General features: G+C 38.8%; 1 protein-coding gene and 1 long non-coding RNA gene across 12 annotated transcripts in view; one reads left to right on the plus strand and one right to left on the minus strand.

Annotated features, from left to right (window-relative positions):
- The window catches only part of myom3 (myomesin 3), a 61,205-nt gene that overhangs the window by 38,780 nt on the left and 9,452 nt on the right, over positions 1 to 12,973 (minus strand). For 3 of the 4 annotated variants that reach the window (XR_005070634.1, XR_005070636.1, XM_037074247.1), the window contains exons 3-7: positions 11,286 to 11,390; positions 6,119 to 6,272; positions 3,629 to 3,786; positions 1,917 to 2,009; positions 1,470 to 1,558 (exon numbers count right to left, since the gene is read on the minus strand). Coding sequence is in view for 1 of the 4 variants with exons in the window: in XM_037074247.1 (XP_036930142.1) it covers positions 1,470 to 1,558; positions 1,917 to 2,009; positions 3,629 to 3,786; positions 6,119 to 6,272; positions 11,286 to 11,390 (599 nt within the window). In the remaining 3 variants the exon portion in view is untranslated. Of the gene's footprint in view, positions 1 to 1,469; positions 1,559 to 1,916; positions 2,010 to 2,218; positions 2,281 to 3,628; positions 3,787 to 6,118; positions 6,273 to 11,285; positions 11,391 to 12,973 lie in introns of those variants that run through there. The other variant, XR_005070635.1, reaches the window with a different exon arrangement.
- Positions 299 to 12,973, plus strand: part of LOC119005997 — a 131,509-nt gene continuing 118,834 nt past the window's right edge. For 7 of the 8 annotated variants that reach the window (XR_005070641.1, XR_005070639.1, XR_005070638.1 and 4 more), the window contains exons 1-2: positions 299 to 926; positions 11,321 to 11,469. This is a non-coding gene — a long non-coding RNA (uncharacterized LOC119005997). The remainder of the gene's footprint in view (positions 927 to 11,320; positions 11,470 to 12,973) is intronic. The other variant, XR_005070644.1, reaches the window with a different exon arrangement.

Raw genomic sequence — 12,973 nt, forward strand, 5'->3', positions numbered from 1 at the left:
TTCCATAATAACTCGTTTTATTGTAAAATTGTATTAGCTAAGTTATTTTTTTATGCAGTTAGCTTTTCAAGTAAGATTATGGCTTACTTAGCTAACCAATTCAATAGAATAAACCCTTATTGGCTCATACCTACAGGAGCAACTGTATTTCATGGGAACACCTTAAAAATATGAATTTATTTATTTACTAACGTACCCCTTTCTTGTTTCAGTGGAATGTGACTGAAATGCAGCAACTTTAAAATCGTCCACCATTTTCGGAAAGTCATTATTTACTGAGTAAGTTGCTAAGCAACAGCTGTGAACCAAACTAGGGGGCGGGACTTCAGTTAGTTGGTCACGCGCAAGCTTTGCTAGCTCTGTTTCACTTAATGGCTAACTAAACCAAAGTTAGCAAGCTAAATATAGAATTTCAGTTACTTATATCAGTTTTGATTTATTTCTTCTCCTGACACAAAGATGACACCCAGCAGTAAGGAGGTAAGACGACGAAGTAAATTTGGCCGGAGGGGAGTGGCAAAGTTGGGGAGAAGCAGTCGAACGGATGCCCAGCAAGCTAACACTTTAGCGGCTAACGTTAACGGATGTTGGACCCGTCGGACAGGTGCTGCCCGCTAATCTTCCATGAGGAAAAGTATGCTTGTGCCCCCACTTTAGAGACTTTTAAGAGACTGTGTGTATACAAATTAAAAGCGCCCATCTGTGATGATATAACGTTAACTTAGGACAAAGACCGGTTGGAAATACTGTCAAGATTTATGCTACATATTCATGTCCCTACGGAACAACTTAAGATCATTTTCACCAAACAAGGGGGAGCCTCACTTTGTCAAAGAGATGGCCTCCCTGCCAACCACACAGAGCGACCAACTCAACATCAAGAGCATAAATGATGACTGGTGGATATCTAGAGCAGATTCAGCACGGTGAGTACTGACTCTCTCTCTCTATCTTTTTGATTTTTGTCAACATTGCTGCCTTCAGTGGTGTTGAACTGTGTATGACATTAGGACTTGCAGTGTTTTGCTCCCTGTGCTGTGTTGCTCCTGTGCTTGTAGTAGTGTATTCTGTCATTTGATTTTCGGTTTGATCAGTGCCCTTGATCACCTGCCTTATTTAGGTTATTCCTTGACGTTTAACAGTCTATAAGCTTGGCTGGTTTGTTGGTCTTCATGTTTTGCTGAGATTTCACTGACTTCATATCTCGTGTCAAGTTTTGTGCATAAGATTTGAAAAGCCTTCATATCATGAGAATTCTGCAACGCAATTGCTCATTGGATTGGTTTAATTGCTTTTAATCCAACATCTTAGATTTCCTTTACTGATATCCTATTCATTATCTCAGTGCCCCATTGCCATTTTAGAGCCTGAGACTACACTGTTGTATTCCAGTCATTGTATCCCTTATTTGTTTTATCCATAATGGTTCCCAGAAAGGTGGTGGCGATATGAAACAGGAAACTACTCACAATTCACCACAAGAGTTCCAAACGTCATAGCTTCACCCAAGGGACTCTTGACTACCACTTTATACTCGCCAGCATCATCTGGAGAGCACCTGGGGATAAAGAATTTAATGTTTTTGTGAAGTTCATAACTTGACAATTGGACAGAAATAAAAATGAATCCGTAGTTTTACAGATCTGTGCTTTTTATTGCACTTTTGTTGATCAGTAACATCCTTTACTCTGTCGTAACGGCTGTTGAATTAATCTCACATATGACATTAAATTAATCTTAATTTTATCTTCATTCTTTTGAATTTAGGTAATCGAACAGACTTACAAAATGGCACCAGATTGACAGCCACATTTGATCTCATACCCCACAATTTCCTATTCTCACCCACAAGTATTCATAGTTTTCTGTGTTATGAGATTTTCAGCATTAATTAGCCATTAGAGCTTGTGACCTACCTTCTAATCTCCAGTGTGTTAAGACCAAATCTTTGTTGAAGACTGTAATTCCATGGTTGGTCAGAAATTCTCAGCGGCTGACCGTCCTTATACCTGAAGTAGGAAGTTAGAAGAAGTATGTGTAAGAAGTTTTGGCTTTTTGAACATCAAAGCAAAAGTAAGAAACAGGCTTCACTTGGGTGGGTCATGACCCTGCTCACTGATTACTTATGCACGTCCTTCATTAATCAGATGTTGGTTTAGCTGAATCTTCAGCAGTCAGAGGGGGTCTTTGATCTCTGATTCTGTTTTGTGTCAGACACCTTAGAGGGGAGCCCTTTTGCAGCTCATTGGGCTCGATGGTTCCCATGTGTGACGGTGAAACCCACATGCCTCAGGTTATCAGGATCTCAGCTCAGGTTTATGAATACTGAGCACACACAATCTCTTCCTCAGCTCGTCTCTCAGCAGCTCAAGTAACAAGGTCGACAGTTTAGTACATTGCCTGAATTAGCACAGTTAATTTCATATTAATACAGAAGGTGATATTCAACTCAGGCCACAGAACTATAGAGTCATGACTTGTTTTTTTACCAGCAGCTCACAGGGTTTGATTCTATCTTGATATTCAAACATCTGCGTGTACTGGTGTCTAACCTAACCTTCCTCCTTGCCTCTCACACTATACACTTCAAATGACAGATTCAGTAATATTTCACTCCATTACGAATAAATAATGAAATAATGATTTGACGTATGGCTGCTGCCAAGAGATTTACGTTTTCACCAGTATATATTTGATTGATGGTTGGTTTGTCTATAGAATACAAAAAACTGCTGAATGGATTTCCATGAAACTTGGATGGAGGATTGGTCACGGGCCTAGAATAGACCCCCCATTAACTATGGGTGCATATCCGGATAAAGGAATGGGTCCAAGAATATTTTCATACTTTCTTTAACATTGCGAGATACATTAACAGTAATTTAGTATTGAATGCCATTTGATAACAAGAGACTGATATACTGTATCTTGTCTAGTTCAGAAAATGTTGAAATAATGCTAATGACAATCTCCCAACAGAGAAAAGCAAAGATTACAGTCAAGAATTGATGAACTATTTATCTTTTTATGTCTATTTTTTGTTAATTAGACTGTAGTTGGATGACTAATCAGTTGACTCATTTCAGATCTCATATAGGCTAAAATTAAGGCTGCATTAATTAACAATTTAAATGATTAATAACCATAACAAATATTTTCATCAATCATCAATTAATAAGTTTGAAGAATTGTTCACAGCAAGCTCAAATTAACTGATTCCATCTTGAATATAAATATTTTTCAGTTTATTTTCTCCTTCTCATTTAGGACATCGTCTTGGCTTTGGGAAATTCTGATCGAAATTTTTAACCATTTTCTGACATTTAATAGGCCAAACCACTCATTGATTAATTGAGAAAATGATCAACAAATGAATCCTCTGTGAAAATATTTGTTACCTGCTGTCCTGAAAGTAAGATGTATCAGGAGTGAACATTACTGCAAATCTTGTGTAGTTGTTCCCTGAAAGTTAGAACTTTGAGCCATTTTTATTTTTCTGCTCTAACCCGCTTCAGCCAACCCAGAAACTATTAGATTTGGAAGTTTGTAATTTGCTAGAAACTTCTAGAAAAGAATGACTGTAGGCAAGTGGAGGCAAAAAGAATGGGGATCAGACAAATGTTCTTACCATGTAACCTTTGGGGGTGGACAGCCCTGGACGGTACAGGAGAGTTTAACTGTCATACCCTCCCAGACAGTATGAGCCCGCAGAGGGATGGAAAAGTCTGGGGCCTTCTGGCTCAGACGCTCCAGGTACTTCATGTGGGCAGATGCCTTCTTTTCTGCCTGGAGCAAGGCGAGACCCAGGGGAAACAAAGTTTTTGAAATGATAAATAAACAGATTTTGCAGATAAGATGAAAGGTCATGCTCTGATAAATATGTTCTGTATCAGTTAAGCAAGTAAACTTTATTTATTCTCTTCAGCCCCGCAAGTTATTAAAGAAGAAAAAACAAACTGAGAACACAAACATGAAAAATAAACTTTAAATAGTCTGGATTATTGGATGGTGGTTAATCACTGGTGTAACAACACAGTAAACAAGAAGTGAAAAAATGCATATATTCAGCTCCCAATTACTGAAAAACATAGATATTTTTTTATCTCTGATATATCGAAGTTGGTTCAACCGGGTCACAAATGCAGCCTTGTTTTTATTTTAACATCCTCTCTACAGGAAACTGATGTGCGCGCACACTGTCCACTTCACTTGCAATTAGGTTTGATGACAACAACGTTTCGGGACTTAGACCTTCATCAGGTTATCTTACAAGACAATGGGGGAGGCTGTCTTAAGTAGGGTTGTGGACTCTTGTGTTTTTGATGGGATTTTGAGGGATGTGCCTGGATGGGCCACTCAAGTCCACAACCCTACTTAAAACAGCGTCCTCAATTGTCTTGTAAGATAACCTGATGAAGGTGTGCGTACCCAAACATTATTGTCATTAAACTTAATTGCATGTGAAGTGGACAGTGTGCAGGAGTCTATTTCCTGATTTTATTGGCCTTCAGTCTTCTTCTATGCACCTAGCGATCTTAATGTGTGCAAAAGCTGCACTGTGTGAATCATCCTCTCTTCAGCCAATCAAAAATTGCAGTCACTTTGTATTCCTTTCAGTGCATATACATAGTATAATACAAATTATTTTGTAGTTTATTGAAGATATAAAATAACAGCAATGTCAACACTTATCTACAAATAAATGAAATTGTTTTAAATTGGAATTGTTAGCTGAAGATAGTCTACATAATTATATTTACCATATCATAAAATAAGTACCAGTTTGCTGACATATGATAAACTAGCCACAATCAGAACAGAGGCTAATACAATTTTGATTGCAGGGGCATTCTGAGGATTTTGTGGGTAAGGCATGACATAACACCGTCAGAGTTTATGGTTCTCATTTTGAAAGCGCATGCACTAATATGCAAAGCACATGTTGTATCTTATTTTACATGGGTGGTTCTCACTGAGACCTAAGACTTTAGAAAGTTTTATTTGAGTAAATGATCTCCTCTTCTGCTGTGAAAGTTGAATTGTGTTGACAAAGCTAAATACAAGGCAGTCCTTTTTGAAGTTGAAAAGTAAAACAAGGTGTGAAATCTCTTTTTGGTTTCTATAAATAAAAATAAAGTGACTGAAACTAGCTAAGATAAAAATATACAGGATATGTCCTTAGCTTTTTTCTTGAATCGGGTCCAATTTATCAACATAACAACCATAAGGAGGCAGTGATGCATATGCTTTTTGAGACTAGGATGTCATCACAACTGCGAGACATTTTTCAAAGTGTCGTGTTTATATTCCATAAGTGCCTGCTGTTAGCCAAACAGCCAAATACTAATTTAGGTCCAGCAGACATACAAAAAACAACTCTAATTAAGCAGAGAGGTTGTATCCTGCTGAGTAGATAATGGAGAGTCATCAGAGTTTGACAGATATTAGCAATATAATTGATGATGAAACAATGGCTACATATTCTGTATATGCTGCTAACACATTCATGAGCTTAATGAATGAATAAATTAGTCATTTCTCTTTATTTACATTGCGCTTTTTAAAGCAGAGCAATCTTTAAGGTGCATTACAAATGCACAATAAAACAGGCAATATTGTCAAAGTGGCAGACTTGAGTCCTAGATAGATAAAGTGTACCTTATGCCACAGCCTCGCACTGTAATTTTACAGTTTAAAAATGTCCTTGAATTCTTTCCAATTTTGTTGCCATTCACCAGTTGAACATTCCACTGTCAGACACCCTGAATCATAGAAACATTTTTTACAGAATATGTTGATTAAAGTGCACAAGAAGCTTAATTCTTCTTGTTTAAAATACTGTTGGCAAACCTGTAAGAAAAGCTATAATTAATTTCCTTTTATATGATGAAATAAGGACATTAGAATGTGGCAGAGGCCATCAACTTTGGACTTTTAGACTTTGGACCAAGCAAATACTGAAATGAACAAAAACTAAATTAGAAAATAAACATTTTCAAACTGTAAAAGCTGAACTCTCTGGAATTGAAAATGAAATGAATGACAACTAAAAACTAATGAAAAATACAATAACCCTGCTTTTGTTAGGTTATTCCTGAGAGCAAATATTGACCTTTACCTGTTTGCGAAGGGTCATTGTGTCGACACGTGTACGTAACACATGCTGATTCCTGATCACGTCTATCTCCACCTTCTCAAGCTCGTTCCCAAACAGGGTCCATTTGTCTCGGTGATACTCCTCATCAGCAGCCAGAGTGTCCTTCAGGATTTCCCTAGTGGAACACAGTACATTTTTTATACACCCAGGACTGTTGTTTTTTCTGACTTTTTTTGTTATTCTGCCAAGCAGAATGCAGGTGCAGAACACAGACAATCTCACAAAATGCAGTAACATTTGAATTACTTTTTTTATAAATAACACGTTTTGATATGCACATTTCAGCTGCACAACATTTCAAATGCAGACGGCAAGTGATTAGCTTTACTTGAAAACAATTTGAGTAGGATGTCAAAACAATTCAGAGATCCATCAGGGAAGGGGACAGTAGTACAGACAGCAATTCAGACAAAAGTATGAAAACGTTTTTTTTGTAAAAACTCGGGTCGACATGTGACAGAAACAAAACAGCAATTTTACATCGATTTTTTTTGGCACATAAACATTTATTTCTCTCCTAGTCCATTTGCAGACAAATGCTACTTTCATGATGTTTGGCACTTTGTCGTGGAAAAGGGCTCAGTGACGATGTCTGTGGTTTTCTGCTCCATTTATACCTACGTGTCATTTCACATGAGCACCGTTCTGACACACGCTCAAAGGTTTTGAGAAGTTCAGTGGAATATCAAGGCTCACTGCCACTGTTATTCACATCACTGTGAAGGGATGCTGTGCTGCTTGCTACTCTGAGATCTCTCAAATAATGATGTGCGCCTCTCCAGGACTCCTTCAGGTGTGGACAGTTTAAATTGTCACTGTGTTGCTGCTGATGAGACGTCCTTTCATCAAGTTGGTTGTCATGGAGATGGCAGGTGGTTGTGATGGTCTATTTCACTCAGAAGAAACAAACTTTATCTGTCTTTGTCCGGTCAGCAAGGTGGTATGGTAACTAGAGCATGTATCGTCACTCGGCCCTGGGGTTCAAGGCTTGTTTTTGATTTATCTCCTCAGCTTCAGCTTATTAAAGAAGCGGTCACCTGCCACGGCTCAACAATACAAAACTTTCTTTCTTGTTAAACTGCCTTGTGGTTTGTACTCTACTTGACTAATCAGTGACAAGGGGTCATGCATTACAACACTTGAGACCACTTGTGGTGTCCGTTTCACAGAATCTGCTCAGATTTTGTAAAAAATAATTAGAGAGGGATCCTACATAATTAAGAATAATTTTACTTTTATTTTATCTCTGCTAGAAACGTGGCAGGCGTAGTGTTGGGAAGCCCTGGTTCAAAGTGCTGCCAGTGTATGGATAATTCTTTTGCCTCCTATTGCGATACATTGCAGTATATTTGTTCCACCTCTATCTGCAAGTGGAAAAATACCCTTTGTGAAAATCCCCATCAGACTCTATCAGGTGTCGTTGAATCGATCTCATAGTCTATAATATATATATGTGTATGGCAGGTTGTAGGGGTGAATATATTCATATGTAACATGCAGTTCATCCGTATGCATGCCAGTATACGCACTAAAACATGCATGATCATGAATTTTGCCTACCTTTATGAATGTGCTTTAATACTCCTGTCTCATCACCAGAAGGGAGTATATCTTGAACCATCTTTTGATTGACAGTACCCAGGGTTTAATTATTTGAACACATGCATCACATACACACTGCCACAACAAACACTACTCCGAGCTTTGATGGCCACCAGAGCATGAATGGCCCTACAAATGCTTGTGATAATTCAGCGAAATTCACAAACGGCATGAATAAATATGCAAATAACTACGTTGATGCACAGATGCATATGCTGACAAGTGCGTACCTACTTGCACTCACACTCCCAGGCGCCCAGAAACATGGTTTTGACTTTTTCTGCCATAGGCTCGTTTAGTTAAGTTTGTGCCTGTCAGTGTTTTTAATCTCTCTGGGCTCAGAGATTTTAAGCCTAGAGGGAATGAACCACAGGAACACATCAAGTCAGTGGGTATGGGAGGCTTTATAGCTTCATTATTACTCCAAATGGATATTTTATTATTGCTCATTGGTGGGAAGAACAGCAAACCCCTCTTGCCAAGACAAACCAGGCATGTATGAGTCAGCTGCAAAATGTACATGTTACCCTTTGCTATGAGGAGGAGATAACAGAGAGACCATTCTGTGATTCAGATAGTAATGTTGCAACTGGAGCCAAAGTTGCCAAAGAACCATCCCATTTCCATTTCCACACAAATCAAAACAAATGTCATGCTCCCACGTCTTGTAACGCTCAGACCTTCCAGAAATGGTGTGCCAATCCTCGAGAGCTTTCAACTTCATCCTTCCTTCTTCCTTCCCTTATCCCAGGAGGAGTCAGCCACCTCCAGCATTACTAGATTTCCTAAAATATCCATCTACGTCATATTCACCTTACTACTTCTGAGGGGGGTCAGATCTGTCAAGAATTGAGGTTTGATTGGGAGAATTAGCACTTCAGAGAGGAATTGACTTTGCTAATTCAAGAGGTAGAGGGCTTTAACATGTGGGAAAATTTCAAGGCAAGATAAGCTGAACACTTTGGCAGAAAGGATAGAGGAAACTCAGATGTGCTGGAGTTCTGTGGTCGTGGCATGGGAGAGGGCACCTAATGAGATGCCAAGTTGGCAGGGCCAGATCACTGCAGCTGAGGCTCATTACTGTCAGATGTGTTTTGTCTTACAAAAGGGTGTGATTGCACCCTAAATGACTTCCCCCCCTTTTCAGTCTCCCTTCTTGGCAACTCAGTCCTGTAGTATTACTCATCTTCTCCTTGAATACTCATTGTGACCTCTGTCCATCCATTTATTCACTGTGGCCAGCCTGCTGCCAGCCAAAGCTTCAGTTCATGGCTTAAAGAAGAACATCTGTTTTATTTTTAGCATTGATGAAGAATTCCACATACTTAGACTGTCTGTCCTTTTTGAAACAAGAGTGGCATCAATTTCTGGGTGGATGTAAGATCAGCAAACAGGCTGCCACTAAGCCTCTAAAAGTAAAAGTGCAACTGAGTCCCAACACAGATACTATGTGACCCAGACACGGTGAGCTGCCCCTACAGTAGAAAAGGGATTCTGGTAAAGCAAATCTTCACACAAGAGGCAACAATCCCATTGCATCCTGTTCTTGGTGACCTAAGCCCCTCTATTCTAGGACTTATTTTTAGATATACGACATCCTCTCCATGACAGCTGAGCAGTAATCCAGTCCTGGCAACACAATCACAAGACACTTAGAACCCTAAAAGATGGCTCACACAAGTCATCAACAAAATCTTCCCACATTCTGATTCACTAATATAACTCACTATCACTATACAATTTGGTGATTAATTTCCATGAAAGACTAAATGATTGAATGAATGAATGATTGAATACATTTTAGTTTTCTCCTGTGTTGTGATTTGCAACTCTGAAGAAAATGGAAGTGATTAGTTTTCTTTGCAACAGTGCTGCCAACAGTAATCCAAACAAAACATGAGGCGGGAAAAGTTGTCTTCTGCCGAGATCTCATGTTTGATGTGTGTAGTTGGGGTTGATTGTCTTTATTACTTTTTTCGCGGGCTGCAGCTAACACTTGTTTCACAAGTGATTAATATGCCATTTCCTCTTTTCTTAATCAATTATCAATTTAGCCTTAATTATTACTATTATTATTACTCAACACTATATTATTATTAACACTTGTGCCATATAACAATATACAGAAGATAATATATTTTCATATCATAAATAGGAAACAATATAAATGATGTAAAAATGAGTTAACTATCAAAACAGGTGATTTACTGAGTAATCCTCCCAGCTGTACTCTCTTCCAATAGGATGTGAAGCTCCATACTCTTTTCTTTAAGTCCAGAAATAGAAATCTAAAAGTTTCACTGTATGAATCAGTTGAATGGTTATTGCTTATTGGCTTCATGACATCCTTGCAATGATGGGAGATGGTCCCAGCTGGCCTTTAACAGACAGATGAGTGAAGAAAGAGCCCTGATTTCTGTTGTTTATTCAGTCTCTGTTGCCATAAAAGCTCTTATGGCTTCAATAGCTTGTAGGGCAAAGCACCAGTGAAACTTGACCCACTCCACATTCTCAAATAAAGTGGAGAGAGAGACAGAGAGACAGAGAGAGACAGAGAGAGAATTGACTACTGATGGAGAAGCAGAGTTTTATGACAAGCACAGATCATTCAGGAAGGAAGTCGTCTGGAGAAAAGCGGAGGCTTGCTTCCAGTCTTTGATTCAGTATGAAACGAAGAGATGCATCCACAGTGACTGCCATTTTGTACCAACAAAAGACTCCAATCCAAAATAAGAAGCAAACATAATGTGCGCAAGCTGAGAGCTGCAGATGGACAATATTTCAATTTTCCCCATGGTGTTCAATGACTTGTCGTTGTGAGGCTCGGCTGTTAGAAGTAGGGCTGCAACTTATAATGATTTTGTGATTATTAATGAATCTGCACATTATTTTCTTGATCATTCAGTTCTTTTTGCGTCCATAAAAAGAAACTGGGAAAAATACGGTGTGCCAAATTTAGTTGTTTGCTTTTTTTTAGTGAGCCAGATATGTACTCAGTACTGCCAAGAACTTGCACTATTCTTGTTAAGGGTGAGTCATATAACAGTACTGTGGCACAAAGTACATTTGTTGACCGAGAGTTTGCTATATCACCAGGGCCTCACAATTAATGAATGTGTGAAAGAATTCACCATATGGCCAAGTGCAATATCCAAATCAAAGAAGCTGCAATTTTCTGATTTAAGGTATTTAAGGTAGCATTGTAGCTGCTGTTAGCTAATTTAGCCACATTAGCCATGCAGCTAGCGGTCCAATTGTGGAACGGTACAGAGTGTAAGCACAGGTGCTTTGGACCAGGGGGAACCAGCAGGAAATGCTGGTGGTGAGTAAAGGGCAGAAGCACAGGAGCTGGCAATGTTGCAAATAAATGCATTAATTTGAGGAGACATGGGACTCTTTAGAATTCCTCAACTGATTTTCCAGGAAAGTATCTTTATCTGTATGTATCTGGAGGTATATTGATATTGTATTATAAAATGACTTGTATATGATCAATATAAACATCTGGCTAGATCTTATATCTCACCATGTCCTGTGGCGTGGGATGTTGTCCATGTTCAGGATCTCCTTTGCAGACATCAGATCACCAGGGATGATGGGAAAGAAGTCAGAGTACGAAGCTTCCTCATCCCTGTTGTATACAGAGAACGTTGGAAAAATACAACAGCCTGATTAAAACTAGATATCCTGCATATCATCAAATGACACAGGTGAGAGATTACAAAATAGATATTTTCCCTTGTCATCCTTCACAGCTATTTATTCTGTTGATGGAAGGATTAAGTGTTCGTATTAGCATGCCTATTCATTTTGTCATGGTTTATGGCACATTATCCATTTTCAAGTTCATCAGATCATTATTCTCCTCTGCCACTAGAAAGCAGCAGTGGTTCTCCAATGCTCTGTCTGAACAGCAGAGGTGGCCATACGTCAGAGAGAGCTCTGCTAATATAGGCAAACAGTGTATACATTTATTCAAGCACTCCAGGGATTCAGTTAAAACTGGCAACTCTTTTCTTATCTCCAGATTGAAAATGGCTTTAATGGATAGTTTGTGTGTCCTCTTTCTCTTGTTAAGATCTTGCAAGGTAAACAATGACAATCCACAGTCAAACAAAACAACATAAATGCAGAAGTGAGAATCTGTGAAAGACAAACCCTCTTTGAAACACAATGTCAGTGTTGTTTGTCACACTAATACCCCCTGTCAATCAGTGCAGCTCAGGATAGTTTCATTGTGTAGCACAACAGATTTGTCACTGATCAGTATAAACAAACATCACAGTGTTTTTTTTTTTTTTTTAAACAAATATGACAATGGAATTTGCAGATTCAGCTCGTATTAGGATAAAAACACATTTTCTCTGTAAATATATTGCAATGTATTTTATGTCTTCCCTTGACAAACGAGATATGAGAATTAAGAAAAACATAACAGCTTGCGAAACAGCTTCTTGTGCATTCTACAATAGTTTTAAAGGTCCAGTTTATCTTTTAGGGGCAGAAATGGAATATAGGATTGTCTTATTTGTGCTTTTGTAACATTTCATTAGAATAAGAGCTGTCCTGTTTAGAATTTTGTTTGGGGACTTGGACAGAGCATCAAGGTGGTTGTGGGAGGTTGTGGATGATACTATGCTTTCCTTAAATTTGCAGTCATTACATACTTCTGTACTTTGCTTTTAATGTAATTATGGGTCTAATGAAAGCCGCTGCCTTCCATTCCTACCTCAGAAGTCTCAACAATCAAACTGACTAGCAAGTGAGTAGTTGCACATGCGCAGTGAGGGTTGAGCTCACACTTGTCATGGCCCCGTGCTCGCTGGATCGAAATTGTGGACCCTTGCGAGAATGGTTTCGTCTTGGAGATAATACAGTCACTCTTCTCTGCATTTGCGTGAAATGTCCTAGAGGAGCGCCATTCCTCATTCTTTTTCAGCCTTTTTTTGTTAAAGCTTATGAACAATCTCCTTCCTCGTCTTGATCCCAGAAAAACAATCCCAGAAGCGTTCTAATACTGACTTGGATGTCGATAACTATGGCAACAGTAGACGTTTTGAACCAATTAGGGGCTCTAGAGAGGACCTATCGTGTTTTTAGTGAAGTTGAGATGGGAAATGTTCGCTGGATATTTAAGACCAATGTAGCATCTAGCGGTGGAATTGCAGATTGCAACCAACTCAATACATCTCATTTTGCCAAGCTTATAGGAGA

The sequence above is a fragment of the Acanthopagrus latus genome, chromosome 17, assembly GCF_904848185.1.
Source record: "Acanthopagrus latus isolate v.2019 chromosome 17, fAcaLat1.1, whole genome shotgun sequence".
Lineage (NCBI taxonomy): Eukaryota > Metazoa > Chordata > Actinopteri > Spariformes > Sparidae > Acanthopagrus > Acanthopagrus latus.